At 38.1% G+C, this 24524-nt stretch overlaps 1 protein-coding gene and 1 pseudogene across 3 annotated transcripts in view; one reads left to right on the top strand and one right to left on the bottom strand.

Annotated features, from left to right (window-relative positions):
* The window catches only part of NETO2 (neuropilin and tolloid like 2), a 62185-nt gene extending 39286 nt beyond the window's left edge, over positions 1-22899 (top strand). For all 3 annotated transcript variants that reach the window (XM_078358173.1, XM_002760918.6, XM_035282694.3), the window contains 2 exons: positions 18556-18669; positions 20728-22899. In XM_078358173.1, coding sequence (XP_078214299.1) covers positions 18556-18669; positions 20728-21308 — 695 coding nt within the window. In that variant the 3' untranslated portion in view covers positions 21309-22899. The remainder of the gene's footprint in view (positions 1-18555; positions 18670-20727) is intronic.
* Positions 986-14240, bottom strand: LOC108589249 (NADH dehydrogenase [ubiquinone] iron-sulfur protein 5 pseudogene; annotated as a pseudogene).
* Positions 22900-24524: the final 1625 nt, after the last annotated feature.

The following is a 24524-nucleotide window of genomic DNA, read 5'->3' as shown; positions in this document are numbered from 1 at the left end:
AATGTACTAAGCACTGACTCTAAAAAATATTTCAGGATGTACTTTCTTTTTGTTTTACTACAGCTCTTTTTAATGCAAGAGTATTTTTTAGATTTAAAATGTTTTTAATTTTATTTACTTTTTAGAGGTGGGATCTTGATTTCTTGCCCAGGCCAGCCTTAAACTCCTGCGCTCAAGCGATCCTCTGCTTCACCCTCCCAAGTAGCTGGGACTACAGGCACATGGCACCATTCCAGGCAGCATTTTGACAAAAATGTGCAAGTCACAAAGTAGAAGCAACTATATCTTTGTCCCTGTTCTCTTGGAATGGACTGTCATGGGTGGAAAAACCATGTTAACGTATCAACTGTAACACTCATTACAAAGGTGTAAACAAATGATAAAAATCGCAGACAGTGAGGACTTACACTTCCAAGATTTTCTGAATTAACAGTAGTATTAATTTAGCTTAGTGAATAGTTATGAATCCACCAAACTGTGGTCATCAAAGATTTAAATACACCATAGATCTTTTTCTTTTTAAATAACATTAAACTTAGAGAACATTGTAAAAACGATAGAGTTGCCTATGTGCCATTCACTCAGATTCTCCTAATGCCAACATCTCTCAAAGCCAGAGTAAAACTGAAAATTAACACAGATACAGTATTATTAACACTAATCTATAGACCTGATTCTGGTATCTCTAGTTTTGCCAGGAAGGTCCTTTTATGATCCAGTTTCCCACATTGCTTTTAGTTGTCAAGTATCCTTTTCTCCATCTGTGACAGTTACTCTGGCTGCATTTTTCCTTGGTACATTACCAAGAGTACTAGCCAGTTTAGTAGAATGTCCATCAGTTGGGATTTGTCTAATGTTTCTTAGGGATTCCATTGAGGCTATGTATTTATGTCAGGAATACCACAGAAACTATGTTGGGCCCTTCTAAATACATCGTGTCAGTGAAGCAGGGGTACATGGTATCATTTTTTTTTTTTTAGGGAGCAATACTTTATTTTTACACACGTTGACAAGGAGGATTTTCATAAATAACCTTTCCAGTGGAGAACAGAGAACATGAAAATCAGCCTCCAGATATCAGTAGCTATGTCTGCTCAGGGCCGAGGCTCCCCCTTGCCCATGTGGTTAGGTGGAGGGGTGTACTTCCCTTCCTTCATCAGTTTTGCCTTTTGCCTCCAGTTGGTATCCATACAGTTCATCTTTTTTTTTCCAAAGTATACACTCTATGAAATCATCATATTCTATCTTGCACTCTCTCTGCCCGGATAGTACCAATTCCATATGCACATTCTATCCATTCTTTTTCAAAAGCATGGCATCGAGCAGGAAACTTGTAGGGCTATTCAGCACTTTGGATTATCCACTACTGATCTAGGTTAACGCCGAACCTTTTCTGCATGTCCAAGAAAGCATGGCTATCCGATGCTTGTGCCCTTGTCTTGTGTAGATGGTATCATTTTGTCTTATTGCTTGTGATACTAACTTTGATCACTTTGTTAAAGTGCTGTCTGCCAGTTTCCTTCACTAAAAAGTTGCTATTTTTTTCCTTTCTAATTAGTAAGTCTCTTTGAGATTATGCAGATACCTTACTAATTTTAGCATCCATTGATGGCTTCTGCCTGTAACAGTTACTACTATAGGGTTTACTTAATCACGATTTTTCCACTTCGATCATTCCTTCTGTATATATTCATTAGAATTCTGCTGTGAGAAAAACTATTTCTTTTTCTTCACTTATTCAGTTATTAATAATTATATCAGTATGGACTCATGGATATTTATTTTATTCTATTGTTATAATATTAATATTATTATGATCAGGCATCATGGCTCACTCCTGTAATCTCAGCACTTTGAGAGGCTGAGGCAGTGGATCACCTGAGGTCAGGAGTTTGAGACCAGCCTGGGCAACATGGTGAAACTCCTGTCTCTACAATACAAAATACAAAAATTAGCTGGGCATGGTGGCAGGTGCCTGTAGTCCCAGCTACTCAGGAGGCTGAGGTAGGAAAATCTCCTGAGCCAAGAGGTCAAGGCTGCAGTGAGCTGAGATCACACATTTTTTTACATTACGGCAGTGCTGGATGAACCATGCTCAACTTTTGTTTTCTCTGCCCCAGCCCTAGACCACCTGTATTTCCAAGGAGCCTTTTCTTCATTTCTTCATCTTACAGCGAGAAACCTAATTATCCGAAATTGATTAATTTGTTTATCCTAATATGCATGAAAAGTAACTTCATAATCACTAATCTATATCCCTGTGAGAAATTTCTAAAGTACCTATGTACAGTTCTTTTTGTCTTTAGCTTTACTGTCAAAACACTGTTTTCCAGTTACTCAGGCTAGTGGTTTATATTTCATTTTGTACTCCCCCCACATGGTGGTTACTGTAAATTGTTATGTGGGTGTTCTGGGAATATGACTGTTGTTCCTAGAGAGCCCACATCCCAAGAGGGACACTTTCGAAGTGTCCTTGCCACCTTCATTCTCTGTCTTCCATTTCTACCCTCTATTGGGATTTCTTTTTGCACAAATGAGCAGATACACGTGTATTTTCTTATGTGCCATGTTTTTCTTATGTGAAGGACAGCATTATTCTTTTATACTTTGTTTTTAACTTAAAAGTATATGCTGATAAGGTGCAGTGGCTCACACCTGTAATCCCAGCACTTTGGGAGGCCAAGGGGGGCGGATCCCTTGAGGTCAGGAGTTTGAGACCAGCCTGGGCAACATGGCGAAATCCCGTCTCTGCTAAAAATACAAAAATTAGCTGGGCATGGTGGCACGAGCCTATAATTCCAGCTACTAGGGAGGTAAGGCATGAAAATTGCTTGAAACCAGGAGGTGGAGGCTTCAATGAGCCAAGATAAGGCCACTGCACTCTCCAGCCTATGTGACAGTGAGATCCTGTCTCAAAAAAAAAAAAAGTATATCCTGGAGACCATTCCATATCAATTCATGCAGCACATCCTTATTTTATAGCGGCATAATAGAGCATGGTATATAGCAACTTTATTTCATCTTCTACCTACGAGCATATAGGTTATTCCCAATATTTGCAGTTATGAATAAGCTACAAAGAATAATGTTATATGTCTATCTTTTCATATTGTTGGAGACATATCACACATCATCAGGATAAATTCCTAGAAGTGGGATTACTTGGTTAAAAAAGTTGTGTAGTTTAGTTAGATATTGCCAAATACCCTTCCAGGAAAGTTGTAGCTTTTTTTTTTGAACTCTGGCAAAATATACATGGCGTAAAATTTACCTTCAATCCCTTTTACATGTATAAATCGGTGGCATTACGTACATCCATATTGTTGTGCAGCCACCACCACTGTCTTTGTCTGGAGCGCTTTTAGCATCCCAAACTAAGACTCTATACCTATGAAACAATTCCTTCCTTTTTTTTTTTCTCCCCACCCTGGTAACCTCTATTCTACTTTCCATCTCTATAAATTTTTGTATTCTAGGTAACTCATATAAATAGAATCATATAATAATTGTCCTTTTATGTCTGGCTTATTTCACTTGGAATAATAACTTCAGGGTTCATACATATATGTATCAGAATTTCTTTTTTTAAGGCTAAATAATATTCCATATATAAATGCTACATTTTCTTTATAAATTCATTCATTTATTGATGGACACTTGATTGTTTCTGCCTTTGGACTATGATGATTAATGTTGCTATGTAGAATTGCTGGCTCATATGGCAAATCTGTGTTTAAGTTTTAAACTTTTCCACAGTGGCTGTACCATTTTACACACCAACCAGCAATGCACAGAGGGTTCCAGTTTATTCACTTCTTCACCAATACCTGTTATTTTTCGTATTTTTAGATAATAGCCATCCTAATGTGTGTAAAGTGGCATCTCATTGTGGTTTTGATTTGCCTAATTAGTAATGTTGAGCATTTTTCCATGGGCTTCTTGGCTATTCATATCTCTTCTTTGCAGAAAGGTCTCTTCGAGTCCTTTACCCACTTTTGAATTTTTTTTTAAGTTGTAGACATTCTCTGCATATTCTGGATATGAATCCCTTATTGTGTATGTGATTAGCAGACTTTTTTGCACTCTGTTTGTTGTCTTTTCACTCCCTTTATATAAAAGTTTTTAATTTTGATGAAGCTCAATTTAATGTGTTTTGTTGTTGTTGCCTTTGCTTTTGGTGTGATATCCAGGAAATCATTGACAAAACCAATGTCATGAAGCTTTTCTCATGTGTTCTCTTCTAAGAGTTTTATAGTTTTAGCTCTTGTAATATATTTAGGTCTTTGATCTATTTGGAGTTAATTTTTCTATACAGTGTAAGGTAAGATTCCAACTTCATTCTTTTTCATGTGAATATTTAGCTAGTAGTCTGTCTATTTTGTTAATCTTCAAAAAACCAACTCTGAATTCTTTGATTTTTTTTTTGAAGGGTTTTTCATGTTCTGCTCTGATCTTAGTTATTTCTTGTCTTCTGCTAGCTTTTCAATTTGTTTGCTCTTGCTTCTCTAGTTCTTTTAATTATGATGTTAGGATGTCGATTTTAGATCTTTCCCACTTTCTCCTGTGGGCATTTAGTGCTTTAAATTTCCTTCTAAACACTGCTTTAGCTGTGTCCCAGAGATTCTAGTACATATGTCTTTGTTCTCATTGGTTTCAAAGAACCTATTTATTTCTGCCTTAATTTTGTTATTTATGGAGTAGTCATTCAGGAGCAAGTTGTTCAGTTTCCATGTAGTTGTGTGGTTTTGAGTTTCTTAATCCTGAATTCTAATTTGATTGCACTGTGGTCTAAGACACTGTTTGTTATGATTTCCATTCTTTTGCATTTGCTGAGGAGTGTTTTACTTCCAGTTATGTGGTCAATTTTAGAGTAAGTGTGATGTGGTGCTGAGAAGAATGTATATTCTGTGGATTTGGGGTGGAGAGTTCTGTAGATGTCTGTTAGGTCCGCTTGGTCCAGAGCTGAGTTCAAGTTCTGAATATGCTTAATTTTCTGAAGAGTCTTAATTTTTGTTATCTATCTAATATAAACAGTGAGGTGTTAAAGTCTCTCACTACTATTGTGTGGGAGTCTAAATCTCTTTCTAGGTCTCTAAGAATTTGCTTTATGAGTCTGGGTGCTCCTGTATTGGGTGCATATATATTTAGGATAGTTAGCTCTTCTTGTTGCATTGATCTCTTTACCAATATGTAATGTCCTTCTTTGTCTCTTTTGATCTTTGTTGGTTTAAGTGTGTTTTGTCAGAGACTAGGATTGCAATCCCTGCGCTTTTTTTTTTTCCACTTTCCATTTGCTTGGTAAATCTTCCTCCATCCCTTTATTTTGAGCCTATGTGTGTCTTTGCACATGAGATGGGTCTCCTGAATACAGCACACTGATGGGTCCTGACTCTGTCCAGTTTTCCAGTCCCTGTCTTAATTGGGGCATTTAGCCTGTTTACATTTAAGGTTAATATTGTTATGTGTGAATTTGATCCTGTCATTATGATGCTAGCTGGTTATTTTGCCCATTAGTTGGTGCAGTTTCTTCATAGTGTTGATGGTCTTTACAATCTGGTATCTTTTTGCGGTGGCTGATACTGGTTTTTCCTTTCCATATTTAGTGCTTCCTTCAGGAGCTCTTATAAGGCAGGTCTGGTGGTGACAAAAATCTCAGCATTTGTTTGTGTGTAAAGGATTTGATTTCTCCTCTGCTTATGAAGCTTAGTTTGGCTGGACATGAAATTTTGGATTGAAATTTTTTTTTCTTTATGAATGTTGAATATTGGCCCCCACTCTCTTCTGGCTTGTAGGAGTTCTGCAGAGAGATCTGCTGTTAGTCTTGATGGGCTTCCCTTTGTGGGTAACCATACCTTTCTCTCTGGCCGCCCTTAACATTTTTTCCTTCATTTGATCCTTGGTGAATCTGACAATTAATGTGTCTTAGGGTTGCTCTTCTTGAGGGGTTTCTTTGTGATGTTCTCTGTATTTCCTGAATTTAAATCTTATCCTGTTTTGCTAGGTTGGGTAAGTTCTCCTAGATAGTATCCTGAAGAGCGTTTTCCAACTTGGTTCCATTCTCCCTGTCACTTTCAGGTACACCAGTCAAATGTAGGTATGGTCTTTTCACATAGTCCCATATTTCTTGGAAGCTTCGTTTATTCCATTATTTTTTCTCTATTCTTGTCTTCACATCTTATTCATAAACTGATCTTCAGTCTCTGATATCATTTCTTCTGCTTGATCAGTTCAGCTATTGATATTTTTATATGGTTCACAAAGTTCTCATGCTGTGTTTTTCAGCTCCATCAGATCATTTATGTTCTTCTCTAAACTGGTTGTTCTAGTTCGCAATTCCTCTAACCTTTCTTCAAGGTTCTTAGCTTTCTTGCATTGGGTTAGACCATGCTCCTTTAGCTCGGAGGAGTTTGTTTTTAACCCACCTTCTGAAGCCACTTCTGTCAATTCATTAAACTCATTCTCCATCCAGTTTTTATTTGTTTGTTTGTTTTCTCCATCCAGTTTTGCTCTCTTGCTGGAGAGGAGTTGTGATCCTTTGGAGGAGAAGGGGCATTCTGGTTTTTGGGGTTTTCAGTTTTTTTGTGCTGGCTTTTTCTCGTCTTTGTGGATTTATTTGTTCTTTGATGTTGGTGAGCTTTGGATGTGGTTTATGTGTGGACATTCTTTTTGTCGATGTTGATACTATTCCTTTCTGTTTGTTAGTTTACCTTCTAACAGGCCCCTCTGCTGCAGGTCTGCTGGAGTTTGCTAGAGGTTTACTCCAGACCCTGTTTGCCTGGGTATTATCAGCAGAGGCTGCAGAACAGCAAAGATTGCTGCCCATTCCTTCCTCTGGAAGTCTCATCCCACAGGGGCACCCACCAGATGCCAGCCGGAGCTCTCCTGTATAAGGTGTTTGTCGACCCCTCCTGAGAGGTATCTCTCAGTCAGGAGGCAAGGGGGGCGGTCGGGGCCCACTTGAGGAAGCATTCTGTCCCACAGCAGAACTTGAACACTGTGCTGGGAGATTCACTGTTCTCTTCAGAGGTGGCAGGTAGGAACGTTTAAGTCTGCTGAAGCTGTGCCCACAGCCACCCCTTCCCCCAGGGGCTCTGTCCCAGGGAGATGGTAGTTTTATCTATAAGCCCCTGACTGGGCTTTTTTTTTTTTCAGAGTTGCCTTGTCTACAGAGGAAGAATCTAGAGTGGCAGTGTGGCTACAGCAGCTTTGCTGAGCTGTGGTGGGCACCACCCAGTTGGAACTTACCTGTGGCTTTGTTTACACTGTGAGGGTAAAACCATGTACTCAAGCCTTAATAATGGCAGATGCCCAACCCCTCCTCCCTGCTACCAAGCTCAAGCATCCCAGGTCAACTCCACACTACTATGTGGCAGTGAGAATTTCAAGCCAGTGGATCTTAGTCTGAGGGGCTCCATGGGGGTGGGATCCACTGAGATAGACCACTTGGCTCCCTGGCTTCAGCCTTCTTTCTAGGGGAGTGAATAGTTCTGTCTCTCTGACATTCCAGGCACCACTGGGGTATGAAAAAAAAATCCTGCGGCTAGCTCAGTGTCTGCCCAAATGGCCACCCAATTTTGTGCTTGAAACCCAGGACCCTGGTGGGGTAGGCACCTGAGGGAGTCTCCTGGTCTGCAGGTTGCAAAGACCATCAGAAAAGCATAGTATCTGGGCCAGAATGCATTGTCTCTCACTGCACAGTCCCTCAAAGCTTCCTTTGGATAGCGGAGGGAGTTCCCTGACCCCTTGAGCTTCCCAGGTGAGGTGACATCTCACCCTGCTTCTGCTCACCCTCTCTGGTCTGCACCCACTGTCTAACTAGTCCCAATGAGATGTGCCAGGTATCTCAGTTCAGAAATGTATTCAGAAATGCAGAAATCACCCACCTTCTGCATTTATCTCACTGGGAACTGCAGACCAGAGCTGTTCCTCCTGTTCAGCCATTTTGCCCAGTAATCAACCAACTGGTATTAATTCTTTACATGTTTAGTAGAATTCACTAGTGAAGCCATGTGGTCAGAGCCTTTTTTTGTTGTTGAGAAGTTCTGGATTGTTTCATTAATCACCTTGCTAGTTTTAGGCCTATTCAGATTTTCTTTTGCTTCATTATGCAGTTTTGTTTGATTTTGTGTTTCTAGAAATTTAACCATTTCCTCTAGGTTGTCAGTTTGTTGGCATGCAGTTGTTCTTAGTATTCCCTTGCAGTTCTTTTTATATATGTAAGATCTGTAGTAATGTCTCCAGTTACATTTCTGATTTTAATAATTTGAGGTTTTTTTCTTCTTAATAATTCTAGTTAAAGGTTTGTCAGTTTTGTTGATCTTTTCAAAGAACCAAGTTCTGGGTTTTTTATTTTTGCTGTATTTTCTATTTTATTTATTGTCACTCTAATCTTTATTATTTTGTTACTTCTGCTAGTTTTGGAATTAGTTTGTTCTTCTTTTTCTAGTTCCTTAAGGTACCTGGCTATGATCTAATTTGTTCTTTTTTAATGTAGGCAAACGTTTACAGGTGTAAATTTCCCTTTTATTACTGCTTTTACCACTCCCTTAAGTTTTGACATGTTTTGGATTTCATTTGTCTCAAGATATTTTATAATTTCCCTTGTGATTTCTTTTTTGAAATCACAACTTTAAAAGTTGTGTAAGAGTGTGTAGTTTAATTTCCACAGACTTGTGAATCGTTTAATTTTCCTTCAGTTATTGATGTCTAGTTTCATTCCATTTAGATTCTAAAATAAATTTTTTATAATTTTGGTCATTTAAAATATATTAAGACTTGTTTTGTGGCTGAACATACATTGTCTATTCTAGAGACTGATATGTACTTGAGAAAAATGCACATTCTGCTATTGGGTGGAATGTTAGGTCCATTTGGTCTGTAGTGGTGTTCAGGTTCTTTATTTTCTTACTGATGTTCTGCCTGGTCATTCTATGCTTTATTGAAATGGGAGTGTTGAAGTCTCCAATTACCATTCTACAAGTGTCTACTTCTCCCATCAGTTCTGTCAATATTTGTTTCATATATTTTAGGGCTCTTTTGATTTTTAGTCCATATATGTTTATGGGTGAATTGACCCTTTTTTTTTTTTTTTTTTTTTGAGACAGAGTCACACTTTGTCACCAGGTGCCAGGCTGGAGTGCAGTGGCACAATCTTGGCTCACTGCAACCTCCACCTCCTGGGTTCAAGCAATTCTCCTGCCTCAGCCTCCCGAGTAGCTGGAACTACAGGCACACGCCACTATGCCCAGCTAATTTTTGTATTTTTAGTGGAGACGGGGTTTCACCATGTTGGCCAGGATGGTCTCGATCTCTTGACCTTGTGATCCACCTGCTTGAGCCACTGTGCCCAGCCTGAATTGACCCTTTTATTAATATACCATGTCCTTTTTTATCCAAGACTAGTATTGCCACCCCAGCTCTCTTTTAGCAACTATTTGCTTGGAATATCTTTGTCCATCTTTTACTTTCAACTTTTTTATATCTTTAAAATGAGTGCATACACAGGTAGTATATATTTAGATCTTGTTTTTCACCATCAGTTCTGCAATCTCTTTTGATTAGTTTATTTATGTTTAACTAGTTGCTGATGAGGAAGGATTTCTGCCATTTTGTTACTTGTTTTCTGTGTCTTATAGCTTTGCTATCTCTCCTTTCTTCCCTTACTGCCTTCTTTTCCTGAATTGATTTTTTTGTTTTGACAAGTTTTAATTCCCTTCACATTTCCTTTTGTGTATATTTTATAGATATGTTTTTGTGGTTACCACGGAGATTATGTTTTTATGAACTGCTTAAGTTTATAAAAGTTATCTTCACTATTTGGTAAGCATGTGGGAACTTGTTTTTATTAAAGGTTGAAGCTCATATACAGACAACCGCCACAGTCTAAAAGTGGAGAAATTTTGAGGACAGATTTTAGGATTCTTCCTTTGGGTTCCTAGGCCAGGCACAGTGGCTCATATGTGTAATCCCAGCATTTTGTGAGGCCGAGGCGGGTAGATCGCTTGAGTTTGAGACCAGCCTGTCTAGCCAACATGATGAAATGCCATCTCTACTAAAAATACAAAAACCAGCTGAGGTGGTGATACGCACCTGTGGTCCCAACTACTCAGGAGACTGACTGAGGTGGGAGGATCACTTGAGCCCAGGAGGCAGAGGTTGCAGTGAGCTAAGATTGTACCACTGCACTACAGCCTGGGCGACAGAGCAAGACCTCGTCTCAAAAATAAATAAACAAAACCTTCCTTTAGGCTGGGCACAGTGGCTCATGCCTATAATTCCTGCACTTTGGGAGACCAAGGCAGGTGGGTCACTGGAGGTTAGGCGTTTAAGATCAGCCTGGCCAACATGATGAAACCACATCTCTACTAAAAATACAAAAAAAATTAGCTGGCCATGGTGGCGCATGTCCATAATCCCAGCTACTCAGGAGGCTGAGGCAGGAGAATCACTTGAACCCGGGAGGCGGAGGTTGCAGTGAGCTGAGATCATGCCACTGCACTCCAGCCTGGGCAACAAAAGTGAAAAAAAGTCTAAAAAAAAAAAAATTCCCTTAGTTCCTGAAAAATCAAATAATAAGTTTGATTGCTCTATTTCTTTGCCTTTCTATCTCCTTAAACTCATCAGCCAATTAGCTAAGGTTTAAAAAAATAAAATCCAAGTGATATGTCAGTACTTCCTATTTTTTTTTATTTTGTTTATCATAAGTGCAGATGATACTACAGTAGCTTTGGCAAAATTTGCTTTCCAAAATACCATCATTGTTTTTCTTGAATTTGCCCCTTAACTTTAGTCTACATTTGGGTAGGGCTGGTTAGCCTCTCCAACTTGTTTTTTTTTTTTAGATTCATCTCCTGTATGAAGAAAAATACTATTTTAAGACACAGATATAATTGAGTTTGTATGTTCACATCACATATATTTTAAAATTATAAGTGGCATATCTTATCTATTGTCATGAGAAAAACATTGTAGCTTTTATATCCTGACTTATGAATATGGTGTAATGGTAAGCTATATGATTTGTGCAAATACAGAATTTCTAAATAGAAAAGTATAACAGTAAGATATCAGATATTTTTGACAAATTTGAAAATTAATAGTTTTTCTCAATTTTGTAATTTCAAGTCATCATATTATTTTGTGGATCATAAGATCATGTACATACAAGCTTTCTCATAGCTGAACTCTTCTATCTAGAACTTTAAAGGACTTCATGAGATGCCAGATGGTCAGCTGAGTTATGAAGCCAGTTTGGCCAGCTAGCCTTCCTACCTGCTTTACATTCATTTCTTTGACATTTGTCATGTGAGTTACTGTGTTTGATGCTAGGAAGATACAAACGTGCATGGAACAGTACCTGCCCTGACGGGTTTTCCAGTTAGGTAAGGTGACATAGGCAAATAGTGATAGTGCAGGATTGACCGTGATGAAGACCCTTTGAGACATAAAACAAAGTGTTGTCCTGTTAAATATCCAAGCTCCTTCAAGAGGCAGCATCCATCATTTATGGAGGAGGTGATCCTTGAGTGCAGGTCCTTTGAGTGTGTCCTTGAGAGTAGGTGTATTTTGAAGGTAGAAATGTTATTGAGGCTGTTATTTTAGACAGAAGCAATAAAATGAACGAAGGCATTGAACCAGAGCTAAGATGGACCACAAGAAGTGTGGTAGAGGGAGTGACAGAGAAAGGAGGCAGGAAAGGTAGATTAAAACTGGAATGTGAAGCCCTTTGAAAAAAATCAAAGGGAAAACGTAGACTCATCTTGTAGGCATCAGGGAGTTATACAATTACATCTTTAACTCAGGTGCCTTAGCTGGGGCGTGGAGACGAGTTAAGAATTTACTTCCATAGTCACAGCAGGAAGCCATGGAGGTCTGAACCTAAGCTGGATCAGTGAGGACAAAGAAGAGTGGGGAATGGAATCCATAGGATTCAGTGACTCATCAGGAATGAAGGCTGAGAATGAGTCAGACACTCACAATTTTGACTTTGACTTACTTGGAAAATGAAAGCTGAACAGACAAGATGGGGAAAGTGTCATGTTTTAGACATGGTGAGCTCCTCGAGCAGCTGGAAACGTCAGGAGCTCAGTGGTGGTACTTGCCATGAGTGAACTGTGCTGCTGCCCCTCCTTCATCATGGAGAGAACTTGAGCATGTTCCTAACACTTTTTTAATTTGAGAACTTTTCAAACTTAAAAAACTGTACAGAGGCTGTTTCACTATGTCAAATAACTACAAATCAGTGCTTTATACAAAGATATAGCTAATAGGCAAGCCTTTTAGCCTTCTTGTTGCTCCCTTGGTTTTGCGACCAGCCACTGCTGGGACTCTCCAGTGTCCACCAACCACCTGCAGCCTCTGAACACTTGTAACGTGTCCCGTCTGAACTGACAAGTGCTATTATTATAAAAACGCCTCCCAGATGTCAGAGGCTTGGTATGAAATAAAGAATGTAAAGTATCCCACTAACAGTATTTTATGCTATATGTTAAAATGAGAGTATTTTAGAAATTGTTTTGGTGCTCCCAACAGCACCCCCATGTTAGGTGCCTTGCTGGAAGGACTCTAGGACCCAGCATTTATTTGTACTGCATTCACAGCTGGCATGGATGACAACAAAAGGAAGCCGCCAGGGAGAGACCACCGGGGTCTGGACCAACCCTTGCTCAGGTCCGCATACCGCATCCTTTCCATGAGGGGCATCCTGAGCACACCTGTTTCTTCAGCAACAACAAATGTGCATGGGCTGGGCACAGCGGCTCACACCTGTTAATTCCCACTCTTTGGGAGGCCAAGGTGGGAGGATTGCCCGAGATGGGCAACATAATGAGGCAACGTCTCTTTAAAAAAAATAGTTTTAAGTAAGTTTGGCACAGTGGCACACACCTGTGGTTCCAGCTACTCTGGAAGCTGAGACAAGAGAATCACTTGAGCCCAGGAGGTCGAGGCTGCAGCGAGCTGTGAAAGATGCCACTGCACTCCAGCCTGGGCAACAGAGTGAGACTCTGTCTCCAAGAAAAACAAAAATGCGGTAGCACATGTGCAGTGCTTCTGCCCAGAGAACCGAGACTCACCATTAGAGACTCACCACCCAAGGTTCTTATCGGGGTCTGGTCACATAGGCACCCGCTGCTTTGCATGTATCAAAATTTCAGGCTCTCAGCAGGAAAGCAAGTATTTGGCATAAATGACATTTTTAATACAAAGTCTAGGTACAATGAAATGCCCTTATCTGTTAGAGAATGGATGCCACCTAAGGGTCAGCCTTGCAAGCAGAACCTTTTAAAGGTAACAACCCTCAGGCCTGCTATAATGTTAACTCTTTCTGCACAGTTATGTTGGGTTAATTAAATAAACTAAATAAGTCAAATTAATTCCACCAATTGCTTTTTTACTTTTTAATGTGGCTATTTGCTCACATTTTTTACTCACATTTATTTTGGGCAGCACTGGTCTATATCCACAATGAGAAGTTATTTTCTAATGTGTCTTAGTTAAGGTGTTTTCTCTATATACACTAATTTTTTTAATACAAATCTGATAAACAGGTGAAAAGCCTGCCTCAAGTGATACCTTTATATTAATTCATCACCGAATGTAAGAATAAGGTTAAATTGTAAGGCTGCAATAGATTTAACTTTATATCCCAAATTTAGCTGTATTACCCAAGAACAAGAAGAAAGCCACCCCTTGTATGATTAAAATTAGGGATTTAACAGCATTTTTTAAAAACAAGAGGCAGCTTGAAAAACCTCCATTTGGAAAGCAAATTTCAGAGCTACAATTAGTAAATTTTTTCATGTTTATCATTAATTCAAATTATTGAACTATTTCATTTGTTCTCCTCTAAGCTGTTAGTGATTTGTAATTGCTACGATTTCACCCATGGAAACAATTAGTATTTCAGAAGAGATTTATATAAATGGGCCAATTCTGCATGAGAGATTCACTTCATGCCTACCCATTGTAGATTGCAGATATAACTGAAATAGAATAATTTTGCTAAAATAGATGATACAGAATAGCAATCAGGATATATTTGGCTTCTTCCCAGGCACTGAATACTAATATATACCTCACTCTTTAAGAAAGATACAGTTTTAAGAAAATAATTTCTAGGACTAGAACTGTGAAAGCAGCAGCAGATATTTTGTCAGAATAAACCCATAATGTGATTTTCGGTGGCATACTGTCCGCGGGACCCCTGCAGGCTTCGCTGAAGGACAGCCGTCTTTCAGCATTATTGCCACATCTCATCGAAATTGGGGTGGACATAAAATCCCAGCCCTCCCCTTCCTTTTCACACCATGACCCAGCAGTGCGGAACGGCAGAAAGTAGAAAGTCCTCAGGCTGTAAGTGGAGTCCAGTTCATAACTGGCACTGTTTTTGCTATCTTTTATTTATATAAAGATGGTTAGTTTAATCATTTGATTATTTGAATTGAAGTATACCATTAACATTCCATATCAGTAACTGATGCTTGACTCCCATTTCCACCAGCCATGCTTACCCACAAAAGCCATAAAGCTTAATGTGGGTGTAATTATAAATATAAATATAACTCACATTTCTGTGAAACAAAATCTGACAGTATCAGTGCTGTTTTCTAATTGCTTTAAATAATATGGAGAGACATTGTAAAGAATTTATAATAAAAACTGAGGACATTTTCCTCACACTGCTCAATCAGTGATGAACACAGAGCAGCAAACCTGTCTTTAAAGCCACCTTGGAAGTTATAAAGAGCCGTCAAAGTGGAGGTCACATATTGTTCTGTAGATAAACCTTAAAACTTAATGATAGTTTTATACATGAAATCTGAATGCCAAGGAGCCACAGTGCTGTTTATTACCTCATTCAGCTTGTCTTGAAAATGATTTATCCTTCCTACATCACCTTTTTGTGAACTAGATAGAATATAATATGCAATTATATCATATGTAATAGAATTACAGTGTGGTACATAAATAAAAACGGCAACTCCAGTTTGTAAAAATGAGGAAATCAAAAATACTGTATGTTTCTCTTGGCCATTTTTTAATATTATTCAGTGCCCCCATTTGTATAATACAGTTTTATGATATCTTTGACAAACAAAAGTAGGTGCACTAGCTAATTTTGTAAAGTGAATAAAACACCACCAGATGCTCCCCTGCCTTCAGTCTGGCATGTTTGTGTAACTGACACCTGTTGTCTTTCTGATGAGCCTTGGAACCATCAATGTTATCTAAGAATCATGAAGTAGTTATTTTAATGGTTTTAGTGATACCATTTTGACAGGTTAACAGTCTCTGGATAAATTACTTATTAGATATATACATCATTTGCATTTAATGTAAAACAGAAGTATCATGATTGAGACCACTAATTGCATAGTCTCATCAAATTTTAGTGCCAGAAGTCTGAGAGACACGTATTCCATCCCCTTTGTTTTAAAAGAGGAAGCTGAGGCCCAAGGAGAGTAAGTATCTTAAAATATGTGGACTAAATGACAATAGAAATTATTTTTATTGATTACCAGTTTGTTGTTTTTTCTACTTTCTGCTGCATGGTACTATTTCCCAAGTTCCTTCACTGTTCATAGCTATTGTGGACTCTTCAGTCATGTCAGCCACCAAGGGGTTCTCATACTTGAACTGCAGCGGCTGAGTACTCCACAGGTGAATAAGCTTAACAGTTTAGTGTGAAGACTGTTGAGCTGTATATAGAGAAAGAGTCTAAACTCAACTGCAGGTTGGCTTACAGTGAGGAGCGGGAAGGCTATAAGCAAACCCTAGTTCATAATGACTAGACTTTTAACCTGTTGTACTGAAACTTGGGTGAATCATACCATTTAGTGGATTCTGCTTAAAGAGATTATGGTCATACTCTTAATAGCAAAGCAATTTTGGATATTCACTATGGACCTACATTTGTCAGATTATGTTTCGGAGTTATCTAGGTACCTAATAAATGCCTGTTTTTCCAGCCCATGTTCACAGCCCATTGAGAAATAGAGTATGTAAGGCATATGGATGAAAAAAATATCAATTTTATTACTGATAATATACTGCAATTGGAGAATGTGGTTAGATACTCCAAACTTCTATGACTGCTCTCTAAAGAGTCTTCTTTTTGGAGGGGAAAAAATATTACTCGCAGCTATTTTAAAAATTAGTGTGTTACATATTTATTAAGAGGAAGATAATATTTAGAAAAAAATATTATTAGTCAAGTAAAATTTTAGATACTAATTATATCTTGAAAAACCTGAAAGAAAATAGAAAAAATATTTGAGGTATGTCAGCATAATATAGAGCAATATTCGATTCTCCTTCCTTGATGTAGCAAATATTTTCTGAAAATCAAAAGTATAGAATCTTTTAGACAGGAAGTACATTTTGTCCAGCTACAATTTTAGAAGTCAAAACTTAAGTTTTGGGCCACGCACAGTGGCTCATGCCTGTAATCCCAGCACTTTGGGAGGCTGAGGCAGGCAGATCACTTAAGGTCAGGAGTTTGAAAGCAGCCTGGCGAAATGGTAAAAACCTCATCTCCACTGAAAAATACAAAAATTAGCTGGGTGTGATGGCACGTGCCTGTAGTCACAGCTAGTCAGGGAGGCTGAGGCAGGAAAATCACTTGAACCTGGGAGGTGGAGGTTGCAGTGAACTGAGATGGCGCCACTGCATTCCAGCCTGGGCAACAGAGTGAGAGTGAGAAAAAAAATTGCGAAGGTTTTTGGGCTTCTGTCATACTATAATCTTGTTGAATGGGAAGATAGTAAGCTGTCTCACTTCTTGACTTTCAGATGTCTTGTTTGTTTCTTTACACTGAAATACTTAATACTACTCTATTGGACTCCTCCCTCCAAGCTAGGAGTTTAGTTTCTACCAGAAGTAAACACATTGATAATAATAATCCATTCTAACAAAGGTTTACACACACAAGGGGAAGTGCCACCTAGGAGTATGTGGAGTGTGACAGGAACACACAGGAGCGACTGGCTGCCCAGGAGAAGTAAGGGGATTTTCACAGATGGTAACATTTGAGATGATTCTGAAAGATGAGTAGGTGGCCACTACAATGAGAAACAAAGAACCATTCCAGGCTGAAAGAACAACGTAAACAAGTAGGAAATTACATGGCTTATGTTCCATATACCTTTAGTGTCTTTAAAACAATTTTTTTGGCCAAGTACGGTGGCTCACGCCTATAATCCCAGCACTTTGGGAGGCCAAGATGGGTGCATCACGAGGTCAGGAGATCAAGACCATCCTAGTTAAAAGCGGAAAACCCCATCTTTACTAAAAATACCAAAAATTAGCTGGGCATGGCAGCACACGCCTGTAATCCCAGCTACTTGGGAGGCTAAGGCAGGAAAATCGCTTGAACCTGAGAGGCGGAGGTTGCAGTGAGCCAAGATCATGCCATTGCACTCCAGCCTGGGTGACAGAGGGAGACTTTCCCCCGTCTCCCGCCAAAAAAATACATACATACGTACAAATTAAATAAAAAATAAGGTTGCCTTTCCTTTCCCTGACATTTAAAAAAAATTTTTTTTTGAATTCAGAAGAGTGGATTTTTTTTTTTATTATGGGAAAAATATGCTTAACAAAATGTATTATTTTAGCCATTTTAACTATACGGTTCAGTGGCATTAAGTAACTAACATTAATTCACATTATTGTGCAATCATCACCACTATCTATATTCAGAACTTTTTTGTCTTCCCAGACTGAAGCTTTGCACCCATTAAACATCACCTCCCCATTCCTCCCTCTTTCTGGCCCCTGGTAACCTCTTCTACTTTCTGTGTCTATGGATTTGCCTCTTCTAGGTACCTCAGTAAGTGGAATCATACGGTATTTTTCATACGACAATTAATATGTAACTATAAATTATGCTAAGTGAAATATATGGCTTCGTCCTTGTTGTATGTATCAGAATTTCATTTCTTTATGACCAAATCACATTCCATTGTCTTGTAGATGCCACATTGTTTATCCATTCACCCATCAATGGGCATTTTGTTTGTTCCCACCTTCTGCGTATTGTGCATAATGCTGCTGTGAACTATGCAAGTAACTGAGTTCCTGCTTTCAGTTCTTTGGAGTAGATAGCTAAAAGTAAAATTGCTGGATCATAAGGTAATTCTGCTTAACTTTTTGAGGAGTCTCCAGACAATTTTCCATAACAGCTGCACCATGTTATATTCTCACCAGCAGTACAGAAAGGTTCCAGTGTCTCCACATCCTTGCCAACATTGTCTTTTAAAGTTTTGAAGAAAAAATTTACCAGATTGTATACTGGTTCCATAAGAACCATTAGAAATGCATTCATGTTACCATTTCATTAAAAATGACCTTTTGGGGCCTAGCATAAGAAAAAGTTTGAATGAGCCAGCATCAGAGAATATTGACATTTGTCTTACTGTTTGAATAGTACAGAGTTGATTCAAGGAAAGGCCTTTGAAGTAAGAAAGTACTCTTATAAAGTTGGATTTGTTATGTATAAAATAAATCAAAATCGGGTGTTATGCCTGCTCTTTGCAACACTGTTTTCTCTTCCTGCAGCTCCCTGCACGGGCAGCACTTTCTTTTGCCATAGCAACATGTGCATCAATAATTCTTTAGTCTGTAATGGTGTCCAAAATTGTGCATACCCTTGGGATGAAAATCATTGTAAAGGTGAGTTTGGTGTAAAGGCCAACCTTTTTGAGAAAAGAGTAACTATTGCCCTTCATTAGGAAAGACTTAAAATGTTATTTTCTGCAACAGTGCTTAGCATAGCTGCTTTGGCAGAAATGGAAACATCTAAATGTTCTTTTAAATGGACTATAGACCTGGGATGTGGTGAAAGCAAAGAAAATTACTCCAAACAAAAGCATTTTTGTCTACAAACTGTTAAATTGTTCAAAAGTGTATTATGTCAAAAGTGTATTATGGCCAGGGGCGGTGGCTCACGCCTATAATCCCAGCACTTTGGGAGGCCAAGGCGGGCAGATCACTTGAAGTCAGGAGTTCAAGACCAGCTTGGCTAACATGGTGAAACCCTGTTTCTACTAAAAATACAAAAAAATTAGCCAAGTGTGGTGGCGCATGGCTATAATCACACCAATCACGAGGCTGAGACAGGAGAATCGCTTAAACCCGGGAGGCAGAGGTTGCAGTGAGCTGAGATTGCGCCATCACACTCCAGTTTGGACAACAAGAGTGAAACTGTGTCTCAGAAAAAAAAAGTGTATGGTGGTATGCCTTGCCCTTATTTTGCTACTGTTGTTGAAGTTTGTCATTTGTATTATAAACATTATTTACTTGTCAAAATAATTTAGAGGTTAGCCTGCATTATGTGAAAACACTTTAATAAATATCAACTTGCAGATTCAGTCTTACATTATTTAGTTGTCAAAATAATTTAGAGGTTAGCCTGCATTATGTGAAACACTTTAATAAAAATCAACTTGCAGATTCAGTCTTACAACATAAAAGCAGAAACATTCTATGAACTGCTTTTTTTAATTTCACATTTCCTATGCTGTATTCCCAGTGTGTACTCACTGAAAGATAAATGCAGCTTGTAGTAATGGTTGAATGTCTGCAAGCTGGTTGTCAGATGACTGTCTCAGAACTAAAAGTGATCTACCTCTTATCCTCTAAGACAGCAGTCCCCAGCCTTTATCGCACCAATAAGTGGTTTCATAGAAGACAATTTTTTCATGGAACAGGGGTGGGTCAGGAGGGTTGGTTTCAGGATGATTTAAGCACGTTATGTTTATTGTGCACTTTATTATTATTATGTTGTCTATAATGAAATAATTATCCAACTCACCATAATGTAGAATCAGTGTGAGCCCTGGCTTGTTTTCCTTCAACTAGACAGTGCCGTCTGGGGCTGATGAGAGACAGTGACAGATCATCAGGCATTGGATTCTCCTAAGGAGCACATAGCCTATGTCCCTCAAATGCACGGTTCACAATAGGGCTCCTGCTCCTGTGAGAATCTAATGCCACTGCTGATCTGACAGTGGGCAGAGCTCCAAGTAATGCCAGTGATTGGGGGAGCGGCAGCACATACACTTAATTCCTGCAGTGCTTCCTGCAGTGCGACCCAGTTCCTGTCTGTGCCTTTGCTCACTTCCTGCAGTGCAACCCAGTTCCTGTCTATGGCCAAGGGGTGGGGACCCTGGCTGTTTAAGAGTTCAGTAAATATCTTACTGTGAAAAGGTGATAAAATCTGATATGGCTGTCATAAATACTTGACATGAAGTGTTTTCAGGCAATCATTCAAAAACAGTAGATCAGATAATATACTGGGTAGGTTAGTCTGATGATGTTAGTTTGCTCTCCCTGGGGTCATCAGTAGATGTGGGTATACCTGAACATGGCAGTTGGGCAAACCTATCATAAAGCAGAAAGCTAAACTTGATAGAAAAAAAAGTATTTATTTGGCATAGTCTATATTTATGTATTTGATTTGATTTGCAGAATGTGTGCATTTCTGTGTCTTCTGAAGAATGGGACCATGAACTTTATCTTTTCTGTATTCTGTCTATCTATACTATGGTTGGTAACTTGAACAATAAATTATAATAGAGTTGTTTTGTTTAAAAATCTAATTGTAAATGCATTGTCTATAGTATATTTGGCCCAAGTATTCTGCTTTACCTAAAAATACCTTACTAATTTGTACTGGGATTCATATTAATGTATTTTGAAAACTTAAAATTTCTCATTTTCTTTCTACAGAAAAGAAAAAAGCAGGACTCTTTGAGCAAATTACTAAAACTCATGGGACAATTATTGGCATTACTTCAGGGATTGTCTTGGTCCTTCTCATTATTTCTATTTTAGTACAAGTGAAACAGCCTCGAAAAAAGGTCATGGCTTGCAAAACTGCTTTTAATAAAACCGGGTTCCAAGAAGTGTTTGATCCTCCTCATTATGAACTGTTTTCATTAAGGGACAAAGAGATTTCTACAGACCTGGCAGACTTGTCAGAAGAATTGGACAATTACCAGAAGATGCGGCGCTCCTCCACCGCCTCCCGCTGCATTCACGACCACCACTGTGGGTCGCAGGCCTCCAGCGTCAAACAAAGCAGGACCAATCTCAGTTCCATGGAACTTCCTTTCCGAAATGACTTTGCACAACCACAGCCAATGAAAACATTTAATAGCACCTTCAAGAAAAGTAGTTACACTTTCAAACAGGGACATGACTGCCCTGAGCAGGCCCTAGAAGACCGAGTAATGGAGGAGATTCCCTGTGAAATTTATGTCAGGGGGCGAGAAGATTCTGCACAAGCATCCATATCCATTGACTTCTAATCTTCTGCTAAAGGTGATGTGAATTCTTAAGTATGTATGTATGCAGCCCCCAGGACACCATACTGTTTCCAGCAGCCAACCCTTTTCTCCCATCACTGCTGCGAAGACCTTGATTTACCATTAACCTGTCATATGGTGATGTTTTTATTCTCTCAGGCAGTCTATATATGTTAAACCAATCAAGGAACTTACTCTATTCAGTGTGAACAATAATCATCATCTATTGCTTTGTGTCATTTATAGAAAGCACCCAGTTAAAGAGCATTGGAAGAGGTGGTTGGATGGAGCCAGGCTCAGGCTGCCTTTTCGTTTAAGCAACGGGAATACTGCTCTTGACTGATACAGCTCTGTCAATATTTTGATCCTACAATAAACTAAGATTTTTCTTTACATTCCTTTTATTTTTCTTTTCTCCAGATTTGATGTTTTATAAGCTTGTAGTTTTACCATTTCAGTTTCTTACATAAATACAAGTGGTTAATGTACCACATACTTCAATATAGGCATTTGTTCTTGAATGTGTCAAAATACAGCTAGTTACTGTGACAATTAAGACCCAGTTGTATTTCATCCATCTGTTTCTTCTTGACTAATTTCTGTACTTCTGCCTTTTAATTACTGGGCCCTTAGTCCTTATTTTCTTTGAGAAGTAGTAGATGATATGATTTATCACCTTTCAATTAAATTTTTTCTCAGTTATACTAGAAAATTTCATAATCCTGGAATATATGTACCATTGCCAGCTATGACTAAAAATGTGAAAAAGATTAAAAACTTGTAGCAAGCCTTTGAAGTTTCCCAAGTACGGTCACATTCAGTGATTGATTGCCCATTCATTCCAGTGAACAGTCACTTCATTCACTTTGGGAGAGGGCCATAATTACATTTATTTGCAATGTTTCTCTTTGCTAGATTGTTACATAGCTCCCATTCTATTGGTTTTGTTTACCGCATATGGTAACCAAGGTTGGATGCCAGTTAAAGGGAATTCCTTAGAAACTGGATGAGCCTTGAGATGGCTTTTTACCTGGGACAGGACATTTTTCTAGCTCTTCTCAAGAAAAACAACTTCCACTTTTTTTTAACCTGCACTTTTGACTTTTTTTATGGTATATAAAAATAATTTATAAACATAAAAGTTCATTGTGTTTTTTTAGACTTTTGATATTATTTGATACTGTACAAACTTTATTAAATCAAGATGAAAGACCTACAGGGCAGATTCCTTTCAGTGTTCACATCAGCGGCTTTGTATGCAAATATGCCGTGTTGGACCTGGACACTATAACTTATTGTAAAGACCTTGGTAATGTGGACATAAGCTCTTTCTTTCCTTTTGTTACTGTATTTAGTTTGTGATAAATTTTTCACTGTGTGATATTTATTGCTCTGAATCACTACGCAAATCCTATATTAAAATATACATTGTACATGATCCTTTAATCATGTTATTTATGCCACTGAGGTTGTGGATCTTAAGATATGTACAGAAAGGAACTCATTTATCAAATTGTAAGTAATATAGACATACCATTTAAAAGAAGTAAATCCCTGTTTTCTATATTTTGGTAGTAAATTCTCAATGAAATAAGAAGTTGAAGTTTCACTGGATTTTCTTAACTCTTAAATATTGCATAGATATGTTCTCTCATATTGGTGAAAATTGTGACTTTAAATGTGATACACATATATTGTCTCAGAATGCTTTCTTATATCAAAGCTTTTGTTTCTTAAAAAAAGTAGATAATATACAGGAGACAGAAAAGCCTACACATAGCATTTTCATGATTTAAATGTTTTTAAGTCAGCATAGTTTCTTGTTTTAACGGTACAACTTGGAAACATAAAAAGACATGATGCATATAATATTCAGTGAACTAATACCAGAGACAGCTAAGTTTTTTCAGTAGTTATGCAGAACAAGCATTTTAGTAGGTAACTTGTGCCAGCCAACATTTGAACAGCATAATAAATACATAATACAACTATAGTCTCATTCTTCATAATGATAAAAGGGAAATTAGCATATTTTCTATGTCAAATTATATTCATTTTTAAAGATAGCTGTTAAGCCTATCTTTAATCTTTAGATTATAGTAACAAATAATACAGTATGCTAAACTATGTTATCTATAGTCACTTGTAACTATATTTTTATTTTTGAAATTTGATTTCTATTTTCTTTTAAAAGGTCTTGAAGAGGCCTGCAAAATACCATCTTTAAAGAAGACATATTAACAGTAAAATAGCACAGAAGTACATAGTTTTATACAAGTCAATGTAGCAAGTAAAGTTTAGACAGTAAATTTGGTTCTGAATTTTCTGGCTGCTAATACAGTTTTTGCTTTTCACAGTAGAAAGCAAACTTATGTGCAGAGGATAGTTTCCTCTAGAACTACAGCATGAGGGTTTTTATATAGGAACATTTCTCCAGAACGTAAAAAAGATGCAAAATGCAGAGAGAGGTTATAATGGTGCCTCTTAACCCAGTGAAGGCACAACTTAATGTCGTCTAGGAACATTGGTGTGGGGGGGTCAGTCTATATTTTCAGAGATAGAACTAAAGAACAGATGAACAATAGCTAAACCAGCCTTAGACTGTCACGTGTTATGCCTTCATTAACTCATAGATGGGCATTAGATCTCATTTATTTCTTAAATTTGTCTATGCTTTTGGAAGAAGTGAGAATGGAACTAATAAATCTTAGGCATTATATATGGAATAATGCTAATGCTGTATATACAGCCTTTAATCTTTGAAATCAGTGAGAAAACTTTACAAATTGCTTACTAAAATGAAAGCCATACAACTTAGTAACAGAAGATGTGAAATTTAGCCATCTTGTGGACTTCATTACACAGTATTAACTGTCACACAGTGCCCCATACAGTGCCCCAGTGTTAAACACGTCTAACACAAATTGCAAATCTGGAGGGGGTAAATATCTTCAATTCAGAAACAGCATTAAGCATACCTGTATAGTATTGTCACTGTTATCTTCCATCTGCAGTTCACCATGTCATCCCCCAAGTGCCCGCAGGTCTATTGCAGGAAACCTGCTAATCCCAACATCTAAAGTATGTAGGAATAAGGTGTGTGGGGAGAGCATCAGTCTAAAGGTTTAGCAAAAAGCAAAGAATGTTCACATTTCACATCACAAATGAGACTTAAAAGACTCCTTTAACCCAGCAGCTCTTATATCAGTGTCTTTGTCA

The sequence above is a fragment of the Callithrix jacchus genome, chromosome 20, assembly GCF_049354715.1.
Source record: "Callithrix jacchus isolate 240 chromosome 20, calJac240_pri, whole genome shotgun sequence".
Classification (NCBI taxonomy): domain Eukaryota; kingdom Metazoa; phylum Chordata; class Mammalia; order Primates; family Cebidae; genus Callithrix; species Callithrix jacchus.
The sequence above is the reverse complement of the archived record's forward strand: the minus strand, read 5'-3'. Positions and strand labels throughout refer to the sequence as shown.